Raw genomic sequence first — 26,580 nt, 5'->3', positions numbered from 1 at the left:
GTTCGTTTGAAAAAATTCGAAGACACTATGAATTGTGATGCGTTTAAAACATGATAGAGAGAGAGGAAAAGATCCGTTGCGGGACACGTGCACAAACAAACTTAAAAAAAAAAAAAGCCATTTAATTATGTTTTTTTTTTTTACTTTCTTTCCGGATGTGTTATTTTAAATTTTGATTTGATATATAATAAGATTTCTAATTTTAAAACTTAATAAATTTGAATTCTTTAAAATTTTGTGTTTTTATAAATTTTCTACCGAATATATTTTTTTATTTAAAACTTATCAATCAAAATATCTTTTTAAAATTTTTCTTATTTAAATCTTATTTTTTATATTATACAAATTTATAAACTTTATAAAATTTTAACTATATTTCTTAATTAATTTTTTTAGATTTTTTATATTCCAATTCTATCACTAACTCGCAAGTATTTAAACAGAAAAAGTAATTTAATTAAAATAAAATGAACGAGGACATCAATTTTGTTTAATTTAAAAATAGAAAAACTTAATTAATTTGAAACAAATTGTAGATCAAAATCAAGACAAAGAAAGGAAAAATAAATATTTTTAATTAATTTTAAAATAATAAAAAGAAGAAGTTTCTATTTTTTACAGATAGATATATTTCTTTATGATTTTTAAGATAATTTTCATAAAAATTAATAATTGAATAACATTTTTTTATATAGGACCAAAGATATATTCGATAATGATAAAAAAAAAAAATCTTCGATGATCCTATACAAACACTCGCATGGAGTATTATTTATTTCGTTTTAATTAAATATCTTTTATAAAATAAAAAAAATTAATTGGTGGGTGGAGAAAAAACGTTGGACTTAGATCCGATAGTTAATGCAAAATTGAAGGAGACGCCGCCACCTAACAAGTCCCGACCCGAATGTGACATGTTTTTGCATTTGGGTCACAATTTGCCCGAAATTTAACTCGCATTTCTTCCGGTTGTTCGTTTTGTCCTACGTTCGAGTGTGTCCCACAAGTGCACAGTGTCCATCACTGCTGGTTTCTATAAATACTCAAACCCATTGTGCCTCATTCGTTGCTTATTTTAATTTTTCTAGCTTTTGCTTTGCTTAGATTCTGTTCTGCAGAGAGAGAGAGAGAGAGTTTCAGAATTTAGAGAGAGAATTTTATTTTGTTTTTTCGGTTATCTTTATTGGTTTCTCTTACATCGTTTTTGTAGGCGCTGAGGAAGAAGCTTTGGCAGCATAACTTTGTTGGGGAGCATGTAAGTTCATTTTCTCATCTGGGGTTGGCTCCGCTTGTCATCCTAATTTCATCTTCTTTCCATTTTATCATGTTTGTGTAAAAACATTTTTTTTTATTCATGTAATTTCTGTAATTTATTTATGAGAATAATTAATTAATTATTATTCATGCTGGGGGTAGATAAGAATCAGTATTGTTGATAGGGTGGTTTTAACTTTTATGTGCATGAGAATGATTTATGTTCCCTTCACATGCTCACTTCTATAGTTTCCTGTCTCTATCATTCACATATTCGTTTCTATCAGGGGTTATAAGATGTTAAAATGTGGATGGCTTATGTTGTTTTGGCAATCTTAATTCGCCTTGGTTTAGATCTGCCTTATGGGGGTATTTGGTTGGCCCCAGTATAAATATGGTTTTGTATTATTGAAATATGACATAGAAAGTTTGGAAATGTATTTATTTATTAATTTATCAATTATTTATGTTTTGTGAATTAAAGTTTTAATAAGAAACCATTGGAATTTGCTCTTTTTCGAACTGCTAAATTCCATTTTTGTCTATGCTTGTCAAAAGCATGTTAAGTTTTTGTGTTTGGTTTTCCTGTTTCCATAGCCTATTACACCAACGGAATAAGATCTAACCCAATTGATGAAACCAGTTTTCTTTTTAATTTTAACACACACATGTTAGAACATTTCTCTGAATGGGAATGAGTAGTTTCATAAGATTGTGAAATTTGTTTATGTTGAGGGAAATTACTTTGAGATAAGGTTGGTTGGTTATAGAAGGTGTGAGTCCTTACATTTCTTTAGAGCAAAACAAGTCAGTTTCTGTTGAGTTTGACTGAATTATGTATTGTTGTGGTGGGCCATGCAGAAAATTCAGGCAAGCCCTTGAAGTTGGAGAGTATTAGATGGGAATCTTAGAATTTTCTCTTTAGACCAAAGAAATGGAGGTATATGGAAATTCTATGGTTGCAGCTCCTTCAAATGTTATTTATCTGTCCAGTATTTTGGGCCAAGGCGGTCCAATTCCCGGTCACAGATGCAACTGGAAATGTGAAAATGAACATGTTTGTGGAAACATGTATCGCTGCAAGCTAACAGGGCTGACTCACATTTGTGATAAAAACTGTAACCAGAGAATTCTGTATGATAACCATAGCTCACTTTGCCTAGCAAGTGGTCAAATTTTCCCCCTTACGCCGGAAGAGGAACAAGCAGTGAGAGGTGTTCGCAGGAAGCTTGACATGGAGAATTCGCCCTCTGATAGCTGTGGTTTTAAGCGTAGACGAGATGCTCAATTCCATCCTTCTCCTTTCGAGAGATCTTTCTCTGCTGTCAGTCCTATCTGCAGCCAAGTTGGAGATGGCATGGATATGAAATAGTTATCTATTATATAACTGCAAGGACTCTTCTTTATCATTTCTCTTGTCCCTTTGAAGTTTTTCACTTTTTTCTATCGGATGAGTATTGATAACAGAACTTGAACAATTATGGATTATTTATTGGTGGACATGATGTGTCCCCTTCTGCTGTAGGAAGTCCTTATATTTCTAGTATTAATGTAATTGTATCCTTTAAAGTAGCTTGACTGTTGAATGGGGATTTGAGGCAGGGTCTTTGTACGCGACACGTTTATGACACTTGAATTGACTTCAGTTTTCTGCTAAACCTAGTGAGAAGCTGATTGTCGTAGCTGACTATGGAATACATTCTGGCCTTTTACATTGCTTGAATTTGATTTGGACCTCAGTGATGCATATATGAGCAATGTACTTAACTGTAATCCTTTTTTTAGCTGACCATCAAGTTTCTAGTGTATCTGTAATCACAAAGCAGCCTATTAATATATTCATTACTATTACTACTGTCATGAGCTTGTATTCCTTAATTCTGTATGAACAAAAAACAGTTATTTTGTCCCTGCTGATAAATCTATTGAGAACCTTGACTTCTGAGGCTGAGGTTCTCTCCAGTTTGTCATATGAACAAAGTTATTGGTATGCTTTTTGGTGAATTGATTTTGGTTTTGCTGCTTGATTCTTCCTATTTCTGTTACAGGCTCAAGGGAGATGATCTAGTTCTCATTTTCATTCCTCTTAATCATTTTCTGATATCTTTTTTTTTTTCTGTGATTTGATTGATGGTTGGCTGTCTGAGGTTAACGTAACTTGTGCAGGTTTTGAAGCATATGCTAGGAAGGAGCGTTCAAAACTTTATTTGTGTTGCATTACTGAATTAATTCTTATGATATAAAATTGTTCTATGTTTGAATATCAATTATTGATAAATGTCTTGTTTTCATGAATGAATGCAGGCATTGCAACTTCTGCTCGAGTTTTTCTTTGCTGAAGTTTGGACAAGCCAACTGTTACGGGACTACAAAGAGTTTTAAAGACTAAGTAGGAAATCCTAATTAGTAGGGATGCCTAATCAAAGAACATTTATGATACTGTACAGATACGACAGACACTATTCAAAGATGAAAAAGTAGGGATGCCTAATCTTAATTATCAATATACTTTGAAATTGTGGTTGATTTCCTTTATATGATTTATTTACTTGTGTTTGTAGATGTGAGGTGACAAGGGCAAATAAAGGGGGACCTTATTAGGGATACTTATCAGCACAAGCACCAGCAGCATCAATCTTTCTAACATGCATATTGTTCCTCTTTGTATTCATTGTATTCAAAGATTGAAAATGAATTCTCTCCTAATAGCCATGTTACTGTTTTCTGCAAAATTTTGTACTTGTAATATGTTCTAGGCAGATGTGATCAATCTAATCTTGTATCGGTTTATATAGGCTGATGAAGGTTTTTATTTTGAATTTATGGTATTTGTGAAGCTAGAGGTTTGTAATGTTTCATTTTCTAACTTTTGACTTGTGATTATTATTATTAAGCTAAATATGTAATTAGGCTTGTAATTGGATCTTACACCTCAACTCTTTTTTTTTTCTATAGGCATCGTGTTTGGGGGGAGGAGTTGCTCAACTAATTGAGTTACACCCTTTCGGTTCTCGTCCGAGCTACTGATATTTGTATAAGTATTATAAATTATAAATCTTGGACATGCAGTAGCCTATGTGACAATTGAACATGTTTATCTCAGACATACACAGTGACAATCGAACATGTCTACCTTCACACATGAGCGATGAAGATCATTTTGTTTTTTTTTTTTTTATCACAAATCAGAATATCAATTAAAATAATTCAAAATTTTTGGCAAAAATGGTTTGGCATTGGATAGCCAATGTGGCAATGTCACGTGTCTTCATTAAACACGTCAACGAGAGTAAACGATATGAATGCAATGTGGAATTTTTGGAAAGGTTATAGATTTAAAATTAAAAATTAAAATAAATAAAAACTTACAATGATTAAAAATAAAAATAAAAACAATATGAAAAGATATGCCGTAAGTTACGAAACCTGATTACCGTGGAGTGGAGAGAACTTTCTATTCTTTCTCCAAAGTATGGAATTTAAACGAAAAAAAAAATGTGATGAGATTCTGTGGAATTGTAATTCTTTTTTATTACAATGAGGTTATATTTTCATTATTAGTATTACCTATAAGTTGTTTAAACAAAAAAAACAAAAACTCATACCAAAATTCCACAAACTTTATCAGTCTCCTAACGGTAGCCTTCTCAGCTCCCATTGAAACATTGATAATAATTTTAGCGTATGCTTAAAGAAAATTTTGGTCAAATTCACTGTTGGAAAGTTTGTTCTTTTCTTCCCATGATGAAAGGTCAATAGTTGGTACATGTCAATGTTCTGAAGTCACTGCACAGAAATCAAGCGTTGTTAATGTTATTGTTAGGTGTATAGGAAATAAAATATGCATAATTTCACACTGAAGTTTCCCTTTTACGTATTGCCTAGTCAATATACTTTTTTATGTAGGAGGAATCATAGGTCACTTCTTTTTGGGATCATCCTATGCAATTTTCCTACATAGATTCTTTGAAGGAAATTCATGTTATATTCTAAGGTCATAGAGATTACATAGATAATTTCCTTATTTGTTCAATTTCCCATGAAACAGCAAAGGCAAAGAATAGCTTATGAATTAGGCCATCCACAATAAAAGAAATACTAAACCCATGTAGCTGGTTATTGTGGCTGAGAATTTCATATAGCACACAATTTCTTGATACAAATATGGGGAATATTAGTCATTCTTGGCACATCATCAATTCCCTCATGGACACAACACAATAAAACCAATATTACTAATCATTGAAAAATGCCTATAGTGATGACATCATGGAAGTTCCCAAGTTTTCTAGCTATTTTGTTTACTTTGTTATCTTATTCTTTCTCTTCAATATTCACCATAACAAACAACTGCTCCCATACTATATGGCCCGGGACACTCTCCGGTGCCGGCTCACCGCCACTTCCAACGACCGGATTCCGGCTGGACTCAGGCCAAATGATGAAACTCACAAGTGTGCCAGGGTGGTCAGGAAGGATATGGGCTAGGACTGGCTGCACATTTGATGCAACAGGAATTGGTAAGTGCCAAACTGGTGATTGTGGTGGAAGGCTGGAATGTGATGGAAATGGTGCAGCTCCTCCTACCTCATTGTTTGAGATAACACTTGGTAAAGGCAATGATCAAGACTACTATGATGTCAGCATGGTGGATGGCTACAATCTGCCACTGCTTGTGCAACCAAGAGGTGTATATGGTACTGGGGTCTGTAATGCCACAGGTTGTGTCACTGACATCAATAGAGGTAAGAGGTTTTCTGAACATGAAGCCATATGTTATAACTAGGTCCATTTAATTACCGTATACGGTTGGAGTTACCATGAAATATAGGGATCAAAATAAAATTAAATCTTACCTTCTAGGTATAAGTTTTTTATATGACATGTTATTACTCCAATAGAGGATTTTATAATAGTTACATGCACTATAGATTAAATTGAAAATAAGAGCAAATTACACTGATACTAAATTTTTTTGAAATTCAGATATTCTCATCTATATTCCCTTAATAGTTTGAAATATATTATGCTAACACCTTCAGTTATCCAAAAAAACACATTATAAGAGGGTTAGTATAAAATTAAAAAGACGGGTATTGTGTGAATTTCATAGAAATCACAAGAGATATCAATGCAATTTGCTCCAAAAACAATTATATTTATAGGCACTAAATTACGTTTTCTTTGTACAAAGACCAAATCAAAAATTGGTACAATGTACAAGGACTAGAATATACTTTAAGCATTACATGTGATAGAATGATTACAGTACTTCTTACATTCATAAAATGCAATTTTATTTATAGGTTGTCCAAAAGAACTTCAAGTAGTTGGTGGAGATGCATACCAAGATGGTGTAGTTGGGTGTAAGAGTGCTTGTGAGGCATTTGGATCGGATCAGTACTGCTGCAGTGGAGAATTTGCCAATCCAACGACATGCCAGCCTTCCTATTATTCAACCCTTTTCAAGCAGGCTTGTCCAAAAGCCTATAGCTATGCATTTGATGATGCCACCAGCACTTTCATTTGCAAAGCTTTTGAATATGACATTATTTTTTGTCCCAATGGCAACAAGTATATATATCATTCCCCATTAGCTTTTCATTCTCTTTCAATTTATTACCACATGTTTGCAAAACAAAATCCTAACACTCAACTAATTAAACATTTTATTTTGCATGACCACAACACAGGGTTAAAAAACCAAATGGTGCATTTCCACCTCCACCACCATCAATTGGATGGCCAGATCAGAAGTTTCAGCAGCAGGTTCATTCTTCTTCATATATTCTCTTACCCTGTACAGTGACATTCTTTCTCTTTGTTGCCACTCTCTCTGTGCTTGCAGCAAAGACTCAGACATTAATATGAGAAAATGTCAGAAGAGAATACCACACAAGTGTTTTCTTGAAAGGAAGAGAGAAACAAAAAAGACAAGGAGATGAAAATTGTGAGAACAGAATTGTGTGGAACACATGAGGGTCCTAAGGAAACAAATAAGTGCAGAAATTACTCTTCCAAAACTCCAACAAGTTGGTACTGATTAATAACCAATGGCCATCCACTAGACATCTAGCCATAATTTCAGTTTTCCCACTATCCTCTCAAGATAACTTGTAAATGCAAAAAAAAAAAAAAATCTTTGGAATAAAACATCAAGTCATGAAGTCATTTGATATGTAACCAGGAATATGAGAACCCTCAAAGTTGTTCTCCCATGTGTTATATGACCAAATTTAATATTTGAGTATAACAATTCATGGCATAAAGAATAAACTATGGAACTTCTTTAATTGACTCATTTCTGAATCTTTCTCCTTTTCCTTGTTAGTTTTGGGTGGTTGTGGTTTGATTCTCTCTAGTACTACGTCCTCTTTTCTTTGCAACATTATTAAACAATTTAATTATCATATAGTTATTAAATAGTCAAATTCATTATCAAAAGTGTGATACAGTGATAAAAGTATCACTAAAAATGAAAAATATAAATTTAGTCTCTTAATGTGTAAAAGTACAAAAAAATAATTATACTCTTAAATTTGAAAAATTATTTTATTATTAAGTTGTAATGTTTAAAGATCAAATTGATAATAAGTTATATTTTTCGAGGAGTAATTTCGCATGAAGTTCTAAGGTTTAGAAATTAATTTGTCATCAGACTAATTTATTATATTTTTTTACACATTTAGAGACTAAATTTAAATTTTTCATCTTTCAGAAACTAATTTATAAGTACTTCACACTTTTAAGAACGAATTTAACTATTTATCCGATAAAGAAATTTAACTCATAGAAATTAAAAAAGTTCATTAATTTTATTTAATTCTTATAATAACATTTAAAAAAAATTATTTTTCATTGGAACCTGTTATTAAAAATAAAAATAAGTCATTAGAATTATAATCATAATTGATTAAAGGATATTTTGGGATGACATTATTAAATAGAATTAAAGTAGTTAAAATTTATTTATATTTGAATTCAAAAATATTTTTTTCTTATATTTGCGTCAAGAGGTAACAGTTCTCATAATTATGCATTTATCTTTTAAATAATCATTGTTATTTAAATTAAATTATTCAAGAAACCTATGGAATTTGGAGTTTGGATTCCGAGTCTCAATGTTATTTTATCTAAGGCAAATGCACCGTCTCTCAGGATCATTAAAAAATAAATTTTGTTCAAAATATTATTAGTATACTTCTGATTTTCAATGCATTTTTAATATGAATTTTAATAAAAATATTTTTTAAATTTCTTAACTAATGTTTTTAATATTCATCATCATCTTTTTATTTTTAAGAAACAAGTTAACAAGACCTTTATCTCAACTAAATATAAGAAAAAATCATTACATATAATGTGAAACTAATACCAAAAAGAAATTATTATGCATGTCCCACAAATTTTTGTAATTGTGTTTAAAAGAGTGTGTGGCTATGTTTCTAGCATTTCTCATTTAATACTCGCCCTCATCTTAATTTTATTTTCAACATTAACTTTTATCTCACTATTATTTTTTTATTTTATATACTTTTAAACTTTTGAGTAAAGTACACTTTTATTCCCTGTTTTTTTTTTTTCAAATTATATATGACACCACTCCTTTTTTGTCCCCTATTAAAATTCTCCTTAATTGTTTAGTTTACATTACACCCAGACCTCTCTCTCCTCCTAAACACCACTTAATATTTTAACAGAAAGTAAACTAAATTAAGTATAGGCTGGTCACATGACTTTTAATGAAAATTTATGTCAAAAATACTCTCATCTTCTTTCTCACACTCGTACCCCCTTTGTATTTTCCAAATTGCGTCCGGCATCCCTTTTGCACCCTAAAAAAATCCCTTAATTTTTTAGCTTACATTACACCCAGACCTCCTTCCTCCTTCCTCCTTCCTCCTAAACACAGTTTAACAGTAAATAGGCACATGCTCGTCGCATGACTTTTAATAAAAATTTATATCTAACATACTCTCATCTTCTTCCTCTTAACTCCATAAAAACATGACATCATTTTCAACCTAAAAATATTTTAACACTCTTTCTTCTTTTTCTTTTTTCTCTAATTAGACGTGATCTCAGTTTTTTGTTGGACATGAACTCACCTTGTCAATACACATGTGTTAACACCCTTCCTTCTTCTTCTTCTTTTTAGTTCAATATTTTTGTTGTGTGTTGGGTCGTTTGGTTGTTGCATTTTTGTTGGACGTGTTCCCAGTAATGTCTATTGATTAAATATGATATCTTGCTTCAAATTTTAATGTTTTGTTCCTGCTTTTGTATTTTTAACTCCTTTCTTTGAAATATTTATTTTTGATAACTAGGTGTTTGATATAATGTCTCAATCAAGAGTTACATCTTTTTCAAGTGTTAGCAATAATGAAGTAAAAGTCAAATATTAAAAGAAAAACTGTTATTGTCTTAAGAAAGATCCATCCACAGGGCCAATTGTTAACTTGTTGTTGAGTATTTAATAAAGATGTTAGAAAAATTTTGTTTACTCACATATTTCAATTGACATTGGTTAACGACGTTAACTGAAGGGGGTAAAAGTAATGTAAAAAAAGGAGGGATATCAGGTGCAATTTGAGACAAAACACACGAGATGTGAGTGTAACAAAGATATTAGGACAATTTCATCTGCTCACATATTTCAATTGACGTTGTTTAACGACGTTAATAAAAGGAGATTGAAAGTAATGTAAAAAAAGGAAGAAGTATCATGTGCAATTTGAGAAAAACACATGGGATGCGAGTGTAATTTACTCTAAATTTTTTTTATAATTTTTAGCTTTTGCTAATTTATGACTTCCTATGATAGAATAAAATATATCAAATATGAAAGTAGGATAATGATAAGAAAAGATGAGTAAGATAAACTTTAATCTTATCTAATATTTAATTCACAACAGATAATAAACCAAACTATATATTTTGCTGTGTATAATTTTGATCTTATTTTGTTTGTTATTAACTCATGGTGTGTTTAATTTTGATCTTATTTTGTCATAAATACTTGCTATATGATTGGTTAATATTTATATATTGTTTGTCAAAATATATTAATTGATTTTTTTTTACTGCAAAATATATTACTCCACTCGTACACTTGCCTTTGCCCTCCACTGATTGCGTTACAAGTTGTTATGGATTGATACTAGTTGTAATGTACGATAATTTATTTTAAAAAAATATATTTTAGAATAAGACATTTAAAAAAATATAAATTTATTTTTCAATAAACATAATTATAAGTTTTAGCTTCTTTCTTTATGTTATAAATCAATATAGTTAACATTTAAAAAAGATAAAAAAAAATTTAAGGTTTTAATGTATTATAACAAGTTTAATATAATAATATTATTTTTTATCGAGACCAGAAGTATCATATATCAAAGACAATATTGTTCAATCTGAAAAGATCATTATGGACTACAAATGTACGATTTAAATATATTATAGAAAATTAAATATAATAATAAAAATAATAATTTATATCAATATAAAGAGGATACAACTTTATGTAATTGTTTTCGATTTTTACATTTTTTAAATCATTTTATCCTTATTCTTAATAATATTAAAGTAGTAACCCTAGTTTTTTAATTTTTAAGGATTTAAATACATTTTTAGTCTTGTAATTTAGTTTTTTTTTTTGTATTTCATCCTAGCAAAATTATTTTTTTATTTTTAGTCTTTGTAAATTATGTTATTTTATTTTTCGCCCTTATAGCACTCTAAATAAGTTTTTTTTTCACTGTTTAAAGTGTTACCTAAAGTGTTTTAAGGACTAAAAATAAAACAAACATAATTTATAAGGATTAAAAAATGACTTTAAAATGTTAAAGGTCCTCGATACATAACCAAATTTTGTTATGGGTCTCTAATAAATTTTTAGGTTGTTTTGAGTCCCTAATATTTTAAAACGTTAGTTTTAAATCACTATCATCAATTAAGTGATGGCGTGACACCATCACCACCGTTGAAAAGGTTGGAAAGATCGGTTTGTAAGGTGACATGTCATCACATAAATGATAGCAGGAACTCAAAACAAAAATTTTCATATATCAGAGACTTAAAACAACAAAAAATTTATTAGGAACCAATAACAAAATTCGATTATTTATCATAGACATTAAATATATTTAAGCAAAAAAAATTACAATGAAAAGGCTAAAAAAATGTTAAATTACAATAACTAAAAAGATATTTAAACTTTTTTTTAAATAGTCAGCTTGTTAGGTCCAAATACTTTTTGAATAACCTATGATCGATCTGTTTAACAAAATAGATTTTATTAAAAGTCTTGATCTAACTTGTTTTCTAAAAAGATCTAACATGATCGACCAAGTCATGACAAAGACTAGGGTAGAAAAGGTTATCTTGTTTTCCACCGTAGGAAATAAAAATATGGTGTAATATGATGCATTAGATATAATCAACGACTAAAATAATGGGAGACTACAATAGGCATGATTGCACCAAATAAAAACATAATGCATCATCCTCTTTCCCTTTGTCTTCCCCGTTGCTACTTTGATTTTTCTCATAGGAAAACCTTCCCCCACTGTCCCTAAGCTCGAACCTATAGACAGATGGCTCAACGCCCACACACCTCAACAACAAGAAGAACAACAACCTTTCGACAAAAGCTCGAACCTTTTGTGTCGACGTGTCGAAGACTGCCACCTCAGTCACCATCATTGCCGCAAATCAGATTTGGAAACGCACTCTCACCTCACATACATAATCCATGGCCTCGAACACACACAGATCTGGAGTCCCCAATAGTGCGCATGGGCCCACCATAACCACAACCCACATCGAGGATTATGTGGTTGGGCTTGGCCTCAATGTAATGCCCTTCATTAAAATTAAAACTCATACTAAAAAGGATATAAAAATTCAAATTATATTAGTCTCAAAATACCTTATCTTAATAAATAAAGTCAAATAAATAAGACTTTACATAACAAAATATTATTCTCAAATATGAGCATCTAAAACTAACCAATACTAAAAGTATGATGTAATCAACCACATTCGACATTTATTTTGAGTACTAACAACCATAAATTTTGGAATAAAAACCCAACTTTCTCTTATGTTACAATTCATTCATCTTAGAGTATAATAATAATTTAATACTTATTGATTTTTTTTTTAAAAAAAAAACTTGTTTCTCTCTCCTAGTTCCCACTTCTCCCCACATTCCCAATCCCTAACTTTCCATTGCAACCTTCTCAAGTTAGTCCCGTACTCACCTCTCCATTCACACCCATCGATTTCTCACCATTTTTCGATGTCGTGAAGCCTTCCAAAATTGTCCATCAGTGACCACACCACCACGGTCATGCAAGTTGGAGTTTCCATTTTTTATTTAAATTTATTTATTTATTTTTGTCTGCTAGTGATGGATCTCGATTACTTGTTGATGCCAATAATTTTGGGTTTCATCCAAATGATAGTATCATCGGATCTGATCTTTAACATGAAATGAGAAACCAAAACCTTTAATTGTTTGACACCTAATAACAACAATTCTCAACTTGTTTTTCTCCTTAATGGCAACAAATCTATGCAATTGACATTAATTTTTCACAAATAATCACAACCACAACTCATCACAAGATCTCGTCATTACAGGAGCTTGGAAAATGATAATTGCTATGCTTATGCAATTTGAATATTTAAATCACATAGCAATTATCTAATTTTCCTCTCTTGTATTGCTTCTTTTGTGTTAAAACATTAGGAATTTAGCTTCTTTTGAGTTTTTGTCCAATAGATGTTAAAGTTAGATAATTTACAGTGTTTTTGGGTGTATTTTTTTTAGAATTACACAGCAGGAGTCCTGGAAGAGGGTTGACGAACTAGAGCAGCACGCTCAATGCTTCAACAATCGCTCAGCGCAAGGAGCCAACTTGGAGGCTAGGCTTAGCCCACATCTGACGGTTTAGACTACATCTTGCGGCTTAGCGCACAGTCACTTATGCCAGCTGAACTTTGCATGTGCGCTTAGCGAGCACATGCAGGCTTAACGCACAGTCAATGTCGAAAAACATGATTGTGTTACGTTTTAAAGGGAAAAGAAGGAAGAAATCAGTGAGTTCTTTTAGGGAACCAAAATAAGAGGCTAGGGCACGAGAGGGGAGAGAGAACCCACTCATTTGGGGACATTTTCCTCCATTTTATTCCACATCTCTTTTTTTGTATTAGTAATGAGAGGTTAAACCACCCATTGTTGGGAGCTCAGCAACCAAACACTCTTGTATATATTTAATGTTATTTTGATATTATCATCTCTTTTTTGTGCTTAATATCATGTTTATGGCTTGATCACCCATGTTCATGTAGTGTTATAAGGTTTATGGATTGGACAATGTTTATGTCCTAAAAACTTGAAAAGAGCATCTAGGTAATTCATGTCTAGGGATAGAATGATATTATTTAATCTTATTTATGCATCTTTATTCTTAAAGCAAATTATTTGATGTAGCTCTTAAGGGATTAGGAGTGAAATTAGGTAATTTAGGTTCTTTCACATGAGGGATCATGGTTAAGGTAGGTTAGTGGATGAAGGTAATAATCAAAATAACTAAAAAACCCTTAATCTTACATTAAGAGTGGTTTCGGTAGGCTGAGTCTCAACACGCTCTGTAATTCTACTTCAACCGGCAACTCACCCCTGAGTGTTTGTATTCTATCTCTTTAATGTGTTCTGCTTAATTATCTTCATTTATGTCGAATTTTCTATTTCATATCATTATTTGACAAATATTGAATTCAATTTATTGCTTAAAATTGGACATATACAAACTTTGAGTACAGTCAAAGTCTCTGTGGACTTGACACTCGGTCTTACCTTTTTAAAATATGACTTGAACCAATTGATGTACTTATCAATCAGTTAATAGAATTGCAACAAATGAGTGGTTGAGGAGAGAGAAAATGAGTTTTGTTATATTTAAAAAATAGATATTATATTATTATTATACTCTTAGATAAATGAATTGCAACAACCGGGAAATTGATTTTTTAGTCCAAAATTTATGGTGTTGGTTGCTAATGCATCCATATCAAAAAAACTCGGCCTTACCTTTTTAAAATATGACTTGAACCAATTAATGTACTTATCAATCAGTTAACAGAATTGCAACAAATCAGTGGTTGAGGAGAGAGAAAATGAGTTTTATTATATTTAAAAAATAGATATTATATTATTATTATACTCTCAGATAAATGAATTGCAACAACCGGGAAATTGATTTTTTAGTCCAAAATTTATGGTGTTGGTTGCTAATGCATCCATATCAAAAAAAGTATCCAGAGTGCATTAGCAAACTTCATATATATTCATGCAATGACGTTTTAGTATTTTCCTCATCATAGATGGAGATATTTAACATTATATTTTCATAAATATACATCATCATTTATTCCTAGAAAGTGATGACCAACTCATAGAATTATAAAAATACCATTCTAAAAAACTATCAATTGCCTCAACATAATTTTCCTATTTTCTCCTTTTTTTTCTCAATCTTAAGCAATCTATTAATATCAAAAGAGATTGCATGTTTACGTGTGTTATTCTAAAACAATAAACTATTTATTATTATATAAGTATTTTATGTAATTTAAAATTAACCAATCTTTCTTTATCTCTTATTTTTATTATCTTTACAAGTTATTATAAATATAACTAACATCTCTTTATTATCATTATTTTTTTCCTAATTGTTTAGGTGAGTTCACGTACAGTTATCTCAAAATTGACTAAAGCAAATTTCTTGTTTTTTCATATTATTATTATTATCTTTAATTCAAAAAATTATATTAACTTCTCTTTAAAAAAATTTAATAATCTAATATTTTTTTTTCAAAAAGATATATTTAGATGATTTTTTTATCTAAATAATTATTAAGATGTTACATTTAACACTGAAGAGGAGGAGTGTGGAGAAGGCCAGCGCCGGCGAAGGGGACAGCGATGAAAGAAAAAAAAATACTAATTTCTTGTTCCTTCAATGTTGTCGTCACCTAATTTGTGTTTGTTATAAAGCGTCATGTTTTATATCTCTATAAATATAGTATTTTTGCTTTTTATATTCCTATAAATATAGTGACTTTTGTTTTTAATCCTTTCAAATGTAAGTGTCTGTAGTTTCTGCTTTAATTTTACAGCTCTACAAGTCTCTGTGTTACTGCGGGAACCAAAACAAGTGACATTGCATATTGCAGCAAAAAATTAATTGTAAGAACTAAAAACAGAAAGCACCATATACAAAACATAAAATATATGTATCCTACAACCCAAACGTGTCATAAATATCTTTGAACTATACATAATATTAAAAATGGGTGTTGAACACCGTCCCTTAAGCCTTAAGATCATGATTTTCCCATTATTAATTTATTATATTCTGGTTTGACACTAAATCTGCACTAACTAGGTGCATACGAGCTTTCAACTTTGCAAATTGAAATATATAGAAGAAAAGAATCACTGCAACAGTTGTAAAACCTATGAATGCTCTCAAATTTCACAGGAGGAATGACTAATAACATAACTATATTGATTTTTAATAAATAAATAAAAACAGTTAAAAAAATGTCTTTTTATCTATGTACCAAAAAGGAAAATGCAGTAATTAACTTGGCACCCCAAATTACAAAACAAAATGAACCGAACACAGAGATATATAAACGGCTAAAAGATCGAGATTCCTTCTAAAATAAATGTGATATTTAAATATCTCTCTCTCTCTCTCTCTCACACACACACACACACATATATATATATATAAATTAATTATGGCGGCTTCTGATATGTAAATCTAAAACACAATGGAGAAGCCACCACGCCATCAACGAATCTAGTAATGTGGTAGTATAAGACATAAAATAGTTTATTCGTAATTGCATCAATTACTATTAATTACTTTGCAAATTGGTACTTAATATTTAAATAAAAGTGAAAATCTAATACAACATTATCCTTGTATGGTAGTGGTAGATCATCTGATTCAATGTCGTCCTAGGGCCACATGTCCTCTATGCTATGGTTCATTGACTAAAATGAGGTAAATTATAAATAAATTGTTAAAAAGCAGTAGTTTTGAAATTTATTATTGATTTAGAGTTGTTTTTGCCTTGTCATATGTAAGTGGTTAGGCAATGAAAATATTTTCAATGCAGCGTAACTTTAAGAGAAAAAAACACGTGGGATGCATTTAAATAAATAGAAATATAATATCACGTAGCTATTGTTAGTCTATGTGACGGCTTTTTTCAAAATTAAAAAAACTAAAATAAAATTAAAAGACTTTAAAGTAATTGAAATTAAAATAAATAATAAACTTAAATAAAATATTGATCATATATATATTAGTTATACAATGAATAACAAAAAATTGTATGAATATTTTAGTTATATAAACACATTATATTAGTTATATAATATGTTTTAGATGTATAACTACTCAAGGTTTTTGGTATATCCATTCTTTTTTTTTTACTAACTACACTTTCATTTGTTTTTTTTTTTTGCTATTATCATATATATTCCCTTTATATCCATGACGTAAATAACCATTATTCTGGATTGCGTTTTCTGAAAAAATGTTTTGTTTTTAACATTTCAAAAATTACTTTCTGATATACTGTTTTTGTGTTCAAAAAAGTACTTTTGGAAATGTTAAAAAATCAAAGGGTGTTCCAAAAAAAATGTTAAAAATAATATCTAAAAAAATTCAAGAACATTAGGACCATTAAAAAACTTATATAAAGAAAAAATTGTATAATAATAAGGCAATTGAAATGGAGAAATCACATATATGAAATTGGTTCTTCAATCTGGATGACTATAAGAGACACTTGGTTACAACAAATAAGACAAATTTAAAATCTAACACTACATTGTCGCATATATAAGATGAGAGACATCAATATATATTATTTGAGTGGACAAAAATAAAACAAGAAAGAAAAGTAAATGAGAATATTAATGTAGTTATCCGTTGATATAATTCTACGTCTAACTTTAATGAAGAATTGTTAGTTTTTAAAACTTAATCTTTTATATATTTTTGTATAAAAGATAATAATGATTTAGTGCCTTTTGATTTACTATTATTAATATTTTTATATATTTATTAAATAGAAATTGAGAAAACTAATAAATTAAGATAGTGTAGCCTATTTCAAAATAATATTCGTTCTCATCCCCCCATAAGTGTTATTTTGGTGTTCTCATTTATTTGATAAAGATAACAATAATGTTATATAATTTTAATCATGTTAAATGAGAGTGATGCCATGAGGTAACATCACAAAGTTAATATATTTAAAATCATTAAAATATTATTTTAAAGTAATTAACAATTGTATCTATTTAATAAAAAATACACTATTTTAACAAATTTAAAATAAATTTTAATAATAAATACATTTAAAAATTATTACATATTAACATTATATCAACAATAATAAATATATTATTTATACAATTATCAAATTACTCACATCATTATTATCATTATTTTTAAAATCATTATTATGATTATTTTTAAAATCATTATTATGATTATGTGCTATAAAACTACACTCTTATCTTTAAATATTTTAGAGTTAGGTTAATAATTTTATATTTTTCTCTCTTTTCTTTCATGTAAATGTTAAAAAATATATAAGGAAAATGTATGTTAAATTACTTTAATAAACTATAATATTTTGATATAATTTATTTTATAACAATAGCTCTCGTAAAATAAATTGACAATTAATATGCTTAATTTTAAAAAATTAGACCATACTTGAAAATTTTATTTACAATGAATTGATTATAATAAATTATAAACCGGTAAATAATTTATTTTATTTTTTAAATATCTTATATACTTAAATTATCTTCTTATATTTAAATAAACACATGAAGCATAAAGTTTACAAAAAAATTAATTTCAATAATTATAAATTTATATTTACTATTTTAGCACTGATCTCAGCATTTTTTTTCGTTGTATTTTTGTTGTTTTCGATTCATAAAAAAGGTGCTTCTTAATTTTTTTTGTCAAAGTAATAAATTAGTGTGAAGTGACAGAAATGAGCATGTTTATATAATTCTTTTTATATGAAATTTAATTAGTAAAAATATATTTGGAGTATTTATAATTTTTAAGTTTTTTTAATTATTTTTAATTCTCTTATAATTTTTATTTATAGATCAATTATTTAAGGTTTAAATATGTTTTTTCTTTCAAATTTGGGATCTATCTTTTTTAGTAGGGATCAAATTTTCGAAGTTCCACCAATCTTCAACCGAACGTTTACAGTTAGTTTACTTAAATAGATCACATGATCTTCCTCTTTTTTTTAATTTGATCTCCTAATATCAATGGTCAATTCTATTAGGCCTAAGTGAATTTTAGTAGTGTGCCTGCACTCAATCGCATGATAGATGAGGATCTCAAGACAATGGGTATTATCAATGGTATTGTACATCATCAAGGGGTACAGATTCCTCACCCACACTAATTCCTAAATTCATATTTATCTTCTGCCAAGTATGCTTTAAATATACTAATTACCTTGTGGATTATTAACGAAGCCCAGACTTTGTCGAACATATGATTGAAATTAGAGGGAAATTGGAAAATAGAGCAGTGGAGAAAGAGCCTACATAATCAAGAATTGAGATTATAAACAAATTTTTTTAAAAAAAAATAGAAAGATAACAAACGATGTTGTAACTTACGTGATGAATTTGACGTAATATGCTAGGATGTATGCTTGAAAGGTCGAGAAGGTGGCAAGAGGTGTGGTGTGAGCTTGCTTGATAGAACTGAGATTAGAGAGATAAAATTGAATAAGAGAGTGTTTATAAGTAAAATTATAAAAAGTGTTGGATTAAAATAGAATACACGATCCTATTTGGTGCAACTTTTTTAAAATTACACGTGTAGTTTAATTCCTCCTCATCTTTTTTAATCCCAAAATTTAAATTTACAGTTTAGTCATTCAAATTTAGAAAAAAGTTCTTTTTTAGTGTCTCTAGGAAAAACTTCCCCAAACTGTGTATCTAAATCACCAAAATCAGTCTAGAACTAAAAAAATAGTATACTTTTAGTGACAACGTTAATAAACCAGATTATATAATTTGCTTTTCTTATCATTTCTTATTATTTTAATTAATCATTTTCTTATCATTTCTTTATTATTATTTTGATTAATCATTATAATTTTGAATGCTTACAAAATAAGGTCCTTTAAAAACTTATAATTCTAAAATCATTTCAGATCTTTTGCCCTAGATATTTACATTCAAATTAAAATTTGTATGAACACGTCCGACTTATGGTATACAGAGTAAAATATTAGATTCAATTTTTTGTTTACTTCATAAATATTAGATTTAATTTAATAACAATATAATAGTGATAAAATCAAAAATCCCTTTTAGATATCAACAAAAACTTAGTAATGAAAATCTTTTGCCCTCAATTTTTCGGAATGCGGGAAACCAAACACCAAAACAAAGACAACTAGTTTAATGAACTTTTAGAAAAGCTTTGATCCCAACTTATTTAATAGATTCTAATCAACCCACAAATACTCAATAAACTTTTAACAAAGTTCTAATTAAGGCTAGTTTTAGTTTGATGCCATGACACAATAGGAATAGGAATTGGAGGGTTTGGTTTGATGGTAGTGATTGATCAAATGCTGACGGAACTCACATTCGTGATTTGACTCCTTTCTGCAGATGTTTCACTTCTTTACAACGCATTATTGACTCTTTAATTAGGGACAGATCCACATCAGGTGTTCAAGGAAAATTACGTTATCTGACTATAACAATTATAGTCTACTGCATCTAACTATCTAGGAACAAGCTAATTTTTGAAGATTATTAATTTTCTGTAATAGAGGTTATTAGCAAGATTAAGTTTCTTACGTATAGACAAGCGCACATGTTACATTTGTTTTAGCATCTTGATATAAACCTTCTTGTATTAGAGAGGCTTTTGATTTTCTCTAGCTACGAGATATGCCCCGTTTATTGTTGTATCATTTTGGGTTTAATATAATTTACATTTTTCCAAAAAAAAAGTGCTAACAACCCAAAACTTACATCAGCATGATTTTCGTTTTCTCTAAACCATGAAAGACCTGAATTTACATCGGTATCATAAATTTTCTTATCTTAGATACCAACCATCTATATGATCTATATGATTAGATATCATATGAATAGACCCGGCAAAAACCTTGTATAGCTTCTTCGATTTCTTGATAAAAAGAAATATGACCAACATTGGTTTGAATATATATAGAACAAATTTCTTACCATCAGCCACATTTAAAAATACCAAAACATACAAATAGAAAATACTAGCAAAGTCTCAATATCCAACTAAAATTAGATAAAAAAATAGTAATCAATTTCAAAATCAAAATATAACTAGGTCTAGACTTACCCACCATGTTTAATTCAAGCAACAAAGATAACTGGTATATGAAACAACAAACCAAAATCCAATTCCATTGTGTCAGAGTTCAGACAACATTAAACAGAAGTAATTTGCCCAATATGAAGACCAAATCCAGCATATAATAGTCCAGGACAAGTCTTATCCCATGCTCACTGACTGGGGGACCTACCTCGGGCTGGTTCCCTTTCATCTCGATTCAGACTCGGACTCCTGCTCCGGCCTGGGCCCTTTGCTGGACTCTGACTACGGCTCCTTGAGCCCCCATTATAAGGTGGGGAACGTGAGAATGACCTCTCTCTATTATGCTGTGAATATGATCTTTCTCGACTGTACCTTCTACCCTCAGGGGAGACAGATCTACAAAGCAGGAAATGCATCAAACAAGTGCAAAACTAACTTCAGATATATTGGTCTTTACCACCCACATTAGCCGGTTATTGCATCAAAGGCCTTATCAACAAAAAGGTAATCAAATTTCAACCACAAATTTTGGAGAGATAATCATATCCATAACCATAGTCCACCATGGCACAAACTCAAACAAATACCACACAACAGGGTCCACTGGCCTATATTACAACTATTTAACAACACCAGCTCTTTCGTGTGTTAAATAAGAACCAAATCAAAAGTAATGACGTTTAAAACAATTACATATAACAAAAATAATTTTTAGTTATCGATTATTACAGGCCACATACCTTGAATACTCCCTTCGTTTAGGAGAATAATAGTCACGACTGTGAGAACGAGATCTATGACGTGGTGGTGGAGACCGAGAGTAGCGAGGTGAACGAGAGTAGCGAGGTGAACGAGAGTAACGAGGAGGAGACCTCCTACGATCAGAAAATCGACCCCTGTGAAGAGACATAAAAATAGACAATCAGAATTTCACCTGACCTCATAGCTGCAATAAGCAGAAACTGAAAATTTGGCAGAAAATAAATGAAGGTTAAAATATAGAATTTTTTTTCAAGAACCCTTTGAGGAAAATGGTAAAAATACCAAACATTAGGAAACAAACAGACAGTAGCACCAACAATATCTACACTACTTTCCAAAGAGCAAATTTCTGGTGGGCATTTCATTCACATGGACCTTTAGGGTTTAAAGTCATTTTGGACAAATTAGAACACCCTAATGAAATGTTAACACAAATAAAATCATTTGTGATAATAAGATCTATATGCTGACAGAACCTAGTCAGTGTTCAGGTTAACTATGATTATGTGAAAATAGATCAGACAGAAGTGAAAGCAAAGTAATTTAGTCAAAAGTCAAATACATAAGTGGCAAGAAAAGTAGATAAAGACAGATCCTAGTACCTTCTCTCTCTTGTCCTCATCTCAGTTGGCTTCTTTCTATTCTCTTCAGCAAAAACAACAGTGAGCTCCCGACCAAGAAGAACTTGACCATCCATATGATATTTGGCATCAGCAGCATCCGCAGGATCCACAAATTGGACAAAACCAAAGCCACGGGGTTCTCTGCAAGGAGAAGGAAAATGCAAAAGCAGAATGAGAATAGGGAGCAGTAGGGTTAGAGAGGAAATTGGTAATGAGAAGTGTGCGCAGTTTACGTGCCCCAATGATGTGGGATAATAAAGCAAGCAAGCACTAGGCTGCTGACCTTTGTGTCAGTTTAAAGATGAGTGGAAAATCTTCAAGACTTGGAACATCTTCATAATGTAATGAAAGTGAAATAGCTTGAATTCTTCACTACCAATAACATCTTCTACTTACTTGATTGATTGATGTCTTCAAAACTCTAAATCACTGCTAAACCTAAGAAATTGGCTATTATAATAATAGTAGCAGTCTCAAAGAAAAGACAGACCCTAATTGAATCCAAATTCTGTATTGTTTAAAAATATGATAGAGAATGCATGATACATGGAGGAGTGAAAAGGAAAGAAGGGAAGGGAGTATGGTAACTCACCCAGTGTAGTAATCCTTAGGAAGGTAAATGTCCTTGAGAGGACCAAATTGACCAAAAGGTCTGCGAAGATCCTCAGGCCTGCAAAATTGCTCACTCGTTCGTTGGAATGATATATACAGATAAGGTACAAGTAAAGGGAAGGGAAAGAGAGGCGAGTGTGAGTCCATGTGTACCTACAGTCATGACGAAGGTTACGAACAAGAAGGCTGGTAGGGAGATCTTGTTGTCGGGGACGGGGAGGATAGCGGCCCCTAGGGCTGGGACTCCTCCCTCCTCCTCTTCTGCTGTAACGTGGAGGAGGAGGCGATGGACTATAGCTCCTTCCTCTCATTCTCTTCTCTTCTCTGCACCAACAAAAAAACTATAACCAGCATGAGAGCATACACTAAATTGCTATCACATATAACCTGTCCATATTCTCGTTATCACTAATAGGAAATGGTTGCAATTCGTCTTTGAAGCCTAACTCCCCCACCTATCTCTCTCTCTCTCTCTCTCTCTCTCTAAATAACTACAAACCCTCTGGAGATATAAGGTTAGCCCAGTGGTTGGGGAAGGATGAAGGGATAAGGGAGGGAGTTAAGTCGCGGGATCGAATCCCTCAATTGACCTTTCTAACAAAACAAACAAACTAACATTTGCCAATAAAAAAAAAGTAAAAAATCTACAAAAACCCTCTTCTCTTCTGCCTATAACTACAATAAAAAAACAATAACAATCACAGAACAAAACCCTCTCTCTCTCTCTTACAAAATTCAAGCCAAAAACTAACTAGGGAGTTGATACCAATCTAATATAAGGATTATCTTACAAAATTAAGATTTAAAAATGCATTTTTTTAAGTTACAACACCAAATTTCGCAAGGCTAAAAAACCAGATATTGAGAATAGAATCAAGAAGAGGCAGAGGCACGCACCTGTTGAGAGTGTGAGCAACTGAACGAACGTCGACAATGATGTGAACGGCGGAGGACACAGAGTTTTAGGGTTTCAAGCGTTTTAGAGATTTAGTCTCCGTCGTTTCGTGTATACAAATACCATTTTTTGATGGCATCGTTAACGAAACACACAATTATTTAAGACAGAAGAAGAAGTGGATTTGGGCCCAATACTAATTCGGCCCACGAGAAACTTTATTGATACAATAATAGAATAGAAAATTTATCTTAACACGTTAAGAACTAATTAATAAATAAAAGTTGTGTTATTTGGTACGAAAAGATGGCTTAGGAGTTTGCAAGAATCTACATATACGTATTTATTTGGTTATTTAAAATAAATAAATAACAAATTTATTAGTTTGTCGACTTGGTAGTCCCACTTAAGAAAATACATAGTTGGATCTTATATATACTTGGTAGTCCCAGTTAATTTATTGAGATTAATAAAAATAGTTAAGTCAATTCATTTTAGTTAATATAGTATTATCATAAATTTAAAAATTTTATTTTAAAAATATCCATATAATTATTGATTTAAGTGATGGTTAAATATAATGAGACTACTCATAATTAAAAATAATCTTTTAACCAATGGTACAACTTATATGGTTTAGTTCAATAAATACGTTTATTTTCATTATTAATAGGCTTCACACTAAATTAATACATTTAAAAATTATCGTATATTTCTTTAATTAGAAGAAGAAAAATACTACTATTTTATACTTATATAAGGACCATTTACTTGTCTCAATTTAGAAAAAAAACCATTGACTTGTCTCAGAGGGATATGATTTCTCTGATATACACCATGAATTATGCTGTTTACTGATGTAATTTTTTTCTAAAATGAAAATTTACTGATTATCTGTTGTTATTTGGGTGCTGGAAAAATGGGAGTTAAGGAAAGCTACAAGGGGGAGCTTGCATAGACTGACATAGTTTCAACTCACCCGAGAGATTGTATAAGGCTACATGTTTGTTTCCTCAATCTATACCTCTCAAACTAGGGTTAAACCAAAAGCAAAAAAAAAATATTATTTCTTATATAATATTACTTTGAAATGTGTGTCCGTTCATTCAGATGATAAATTAAACACACACACTAAATGATAAAGCTAATGTGGATAATGAAAAAGTGCAAACAACTAATTGGAAGGTAGTAGGATATTAGAGCATCTCAATACAAGAAACTCATATGGATTTCTTAATCATCTTTTTGTGGTTCTTGCATCATTTTTGGTGGTCTCCACAGTGTCATGTTATTAATAAGAAATTCATATAGAATTTTATTCTAATACAAGAAACCGTAAGAAATCCAAACATTAGAGTTTTTTATATAAGAAACTATTCTTAGCAATGAAGAAATCCACTTTGCTATGTCATTATGCTCCAATGTAGAAGAACTCATAAGAAACCGTTTCTTAGCCTAAGAAATCATAGAAGCACCTCCCATTGAAGATGTTCTTAATGTAATTGGCTTCACTGTAACTATAACAGTAGGTGGGATTAAGCTTCTATATGATGAGAACATTTATTTTTTGTGGGATTAAGCTTCTATATGATGAGAACATTTACACTTTTTTAAATTCAACAAAAAGTAACGAGTTATGAAGGAAAGGATAGGAGGATATGTTTCTTTTCCTTGTTTAACTTGATCACTGGTTCTTATGTCTTGTATGTGGGTTAGATACCCCCCTATTCCCAAGTAATAGTACTATATTTATTTTGTTTTTGGCTGATAAAATAAAAACAGAGGTAGCCTTATATTCGCCCATTTTTTTTCCAAAAGCAATTAATTGAACAATATCAAATGTATTAGCCATCATATAATCGTAGTATTACATGAATAGTAGACCGTAGACATACTAAGACAAAACCAAAATGAACATATTTAACTGTAATATATATTTCTCTTAAAAAGAACTGTAATATATATTTCACCTATATAAAAGATTATATAATAATAGTTGGCATGTGCTTTTCAACCCCCCCCCCCCCCCCCCCTAAAAAAAGTTGGCATGCATATTATAAAATCATAATTCCAAATAAATAAATATTGAGATGAAAAGTGAGAATGACAAGCCATACCATGATCATGCTGAGGAATAAATCCAATTTATTCTCCATAACCATAACCTTAGTGATTACTTTTTTTTAACAACCATAACCTTAGTGATGCAACAAGCCAACAACCACATAGGGTACATCGAGGAACATAGATCATAGAGACATTTGTCATGGTTTCAGAGTTTATATTGGAGATAATGTTGAAGACAAGGAGGTAAAAGTCTCAATGTTATGAACTAATTTTAACATTTGCATAGGAACATAGATCATAGAACATCGAGGCCTAATTTTATTTATTACTGATTTTAAAAGATTAAAATTTAATTTAAATATATAGATAAAAGAGGATAGATTAAGATAATTGATTGAGATAGTTACTAACTAATTGTAAAAATAATATGCGAAGTATGCTTCAAAAAGAAAGAAGAGATAATCTTATAGTTGTTTAATTGAGAGAATGAAGAAAATGAAAGCCTCACTTTTATTTATTTTAATATAAAATGCAAAAGTAGATAAATAGATATTTTATTTTTTGGATCAATAATTAACTATTAATACCAGGATAGAAATATAAAGAATAAAAACCATCAATTTTATTCTTAAATTATTACTTTACTTTCTCTCCAGCAATATTGTCTCTAAAATGAAAAAGAAGTTATATACATAATTTCTTAAACATTTCTCTTTGGTAATCCTTGTACCTTATTATCTATCTATAAATATCTTCTGGCTGATTAAAAATAATTTCTTAAATATTAGGAATCATGTCAAGTCATTTTTAAAATTTTAAAAACTGTTTCAAATTGATCATTCAACACAAAGAAAATACTATATTCAATTTTTATGAAAAAAATAAATACATTTTTAAGAGATTAATT

The 26,580-nt window shown here is 30.3% G+C and overlaps 3 protein-coding genes across 6 annotated transcripts; 2 read left to right on the top strand and 1 right to left on the bottom strand.

The window, feature by feature from the left end:
- The first annotated feature begins 985 nt into the window (after nucleotides 1–985).
- LOC100527483 (uncharacterized) lies at nucleotides 986–4,360 on the top strand. 3 transcript variants are annotated; one of them, XM_014763161.3, is made up of 4 exons: nucleotides 986–1,255; nucleotides 2,116–3,013; nucleotides 3,559–3,731; nucleotides 3,816–4,360. In XM_014763161.3, the coding sequence occupies exon 2, from the start codon at nucleotides 2,189–2,191 to the stop codon at nucleotides 2,624–2,626; it is 438 nt and encodes a 145-aa protein (XP_014618647.1). In that variant the 5' UTR covers nucleotides 986–1,255; nucleotides 2,116–2,188; the 3' UTR covers nucleotides 2,627–3,013; nucleotides 3,559–3,731; nucleotides 3,816–4,360.
- Nucleotides 4,361–5,365: 1,005 nt separating this feature from the next.
- LOC100790173 (pathogenesis-related thaumatin-like protein 3.5) lies at nucleotides 5,366–7,423 on the top strand. Its single transcript, XM_003518240.5, has 3 exons — nucleotides 5,366–5,999; nucleotides 6,561–6,828; nucleotides 6,948–7,423. Exons 1-3 carry the CDS (start codon nucleotides 5,504–5,506, stop codon nucleotides 7,123–7,125), a joined length of 942 nt encoding a protein of 313 aa, XP_003518288.1. The 5' UTR covers nucleotides 5,366–5,503; the 3' UTR covers nucleotides 7,126–7,423.
- Nucleotides 7,424–20,588: 13,165 nt separating this feature from the next.
- Nucleotides 20,589–23,740, bottom strand: LOC100779321 (RNA recognition motif-containing protein). Of its 2 annotated transcripts, none has more exons than NM_001255171.3 (6): nucleotides 23,609–23,740; nucleotides 22,865–23,035; nucleotides 22,692–22,769; nucleotides 22,079–22,240; nucleotides 21,455–21,610; nucleotides 20,589–21,110 (listed from the first exon to the last, which is right to left on the bottom strand). In NM_001255171.3, exons 2-6 carry the CDS (start codon nucleotides 23,020–23,022, stop codon nucleotides 20,903–20,905), a joined length of 762 nt encoding a protein of 253 aa, NP_001242100.2. In that variant the 5' UTR covers nucleotides 23,023–23,035; nucleotides 23,609–23,740; the 3' UTR covers nucleotides 20,589–20,902. The 2 variants fall into 2 exon arrangements, with proteins under 2 accessions (NP_001242100.2, XP_006574390.1); XM_006574327.4 differs by having other exon boundaries at nucleotides 20,778–21,110; nucleotides 22,865–23,052; nucleotides 23,609–23,736.
- Between the last annotated feature and the right edge of the window lie 2,840 nt (nucleotides 23,741–26,580).

Source organism: Glycine max, chromosome 2 (genome assembly GCF_000004515.6).
Source record: "Glycine max cultivar Williams 82 chromosome 2, Glycine_max_v4.0, whole genome shotgun sequence".
Lineage (NCBI taxonomy): Eukaryota > Viridiplantae > Streptophyta > Magnoliopsida > Fabales > Fabaceae > Glycine > Glycine max.
Note: the sequence above shows the minus strand (reverse complement) of the source record. Positions and strands in the feature narration are given on the sequence as shown.

Coding starts and splice junctions, on each gene's coding strand:
- LOC100527483 (XM_014763161.3), top strand. CDS start 2,189: ATGGAGGTATATGGAAATTCTATGGTTGCAGCTCCTTCAAATGTTATT.
- LOC100790173 (XM_003518240.5), top strand. CDS start 5,504: ATGCCTATAGTGATGACATCATGGAAGTTCCCAAGTTTTCTAGCTATT. Junction 6,000..6,560: donor TGTCACTGACATCAATAGAG/GTAAGAGGTTTT, acceptor TTTTATTTATAG/GTTGTCCAAAAGAACTTCAA. Junction 6,829..6,947: donor TTTTGTCCCAATGGCAACAA/GTATATATATCA, acceptor ACCACAACACAG/GGTTAAAAAACCAAATGGTG.
- LOC100779321 (NM_001255171.3), bottom strand. CDS start 23,022: ATGAGAGGAAGGAGCTATAGTCCATCGCCTCCTCCTCCACGTTACAGC. Junction 22,770..22,864: donor AACCTTCGTCATGACTGTAG/GTACACATGGAC, acceptor GCAATTTTGCAG/GCCTGAGGATCTTCGCAGAC. Junction 21,611..22,078: donor ATGAGGACAAGAGAGAGAAG/GTACTAGGATCT, acceptor GTCTCTTCACAG/GGGTCGATTTTCTGATCGTA.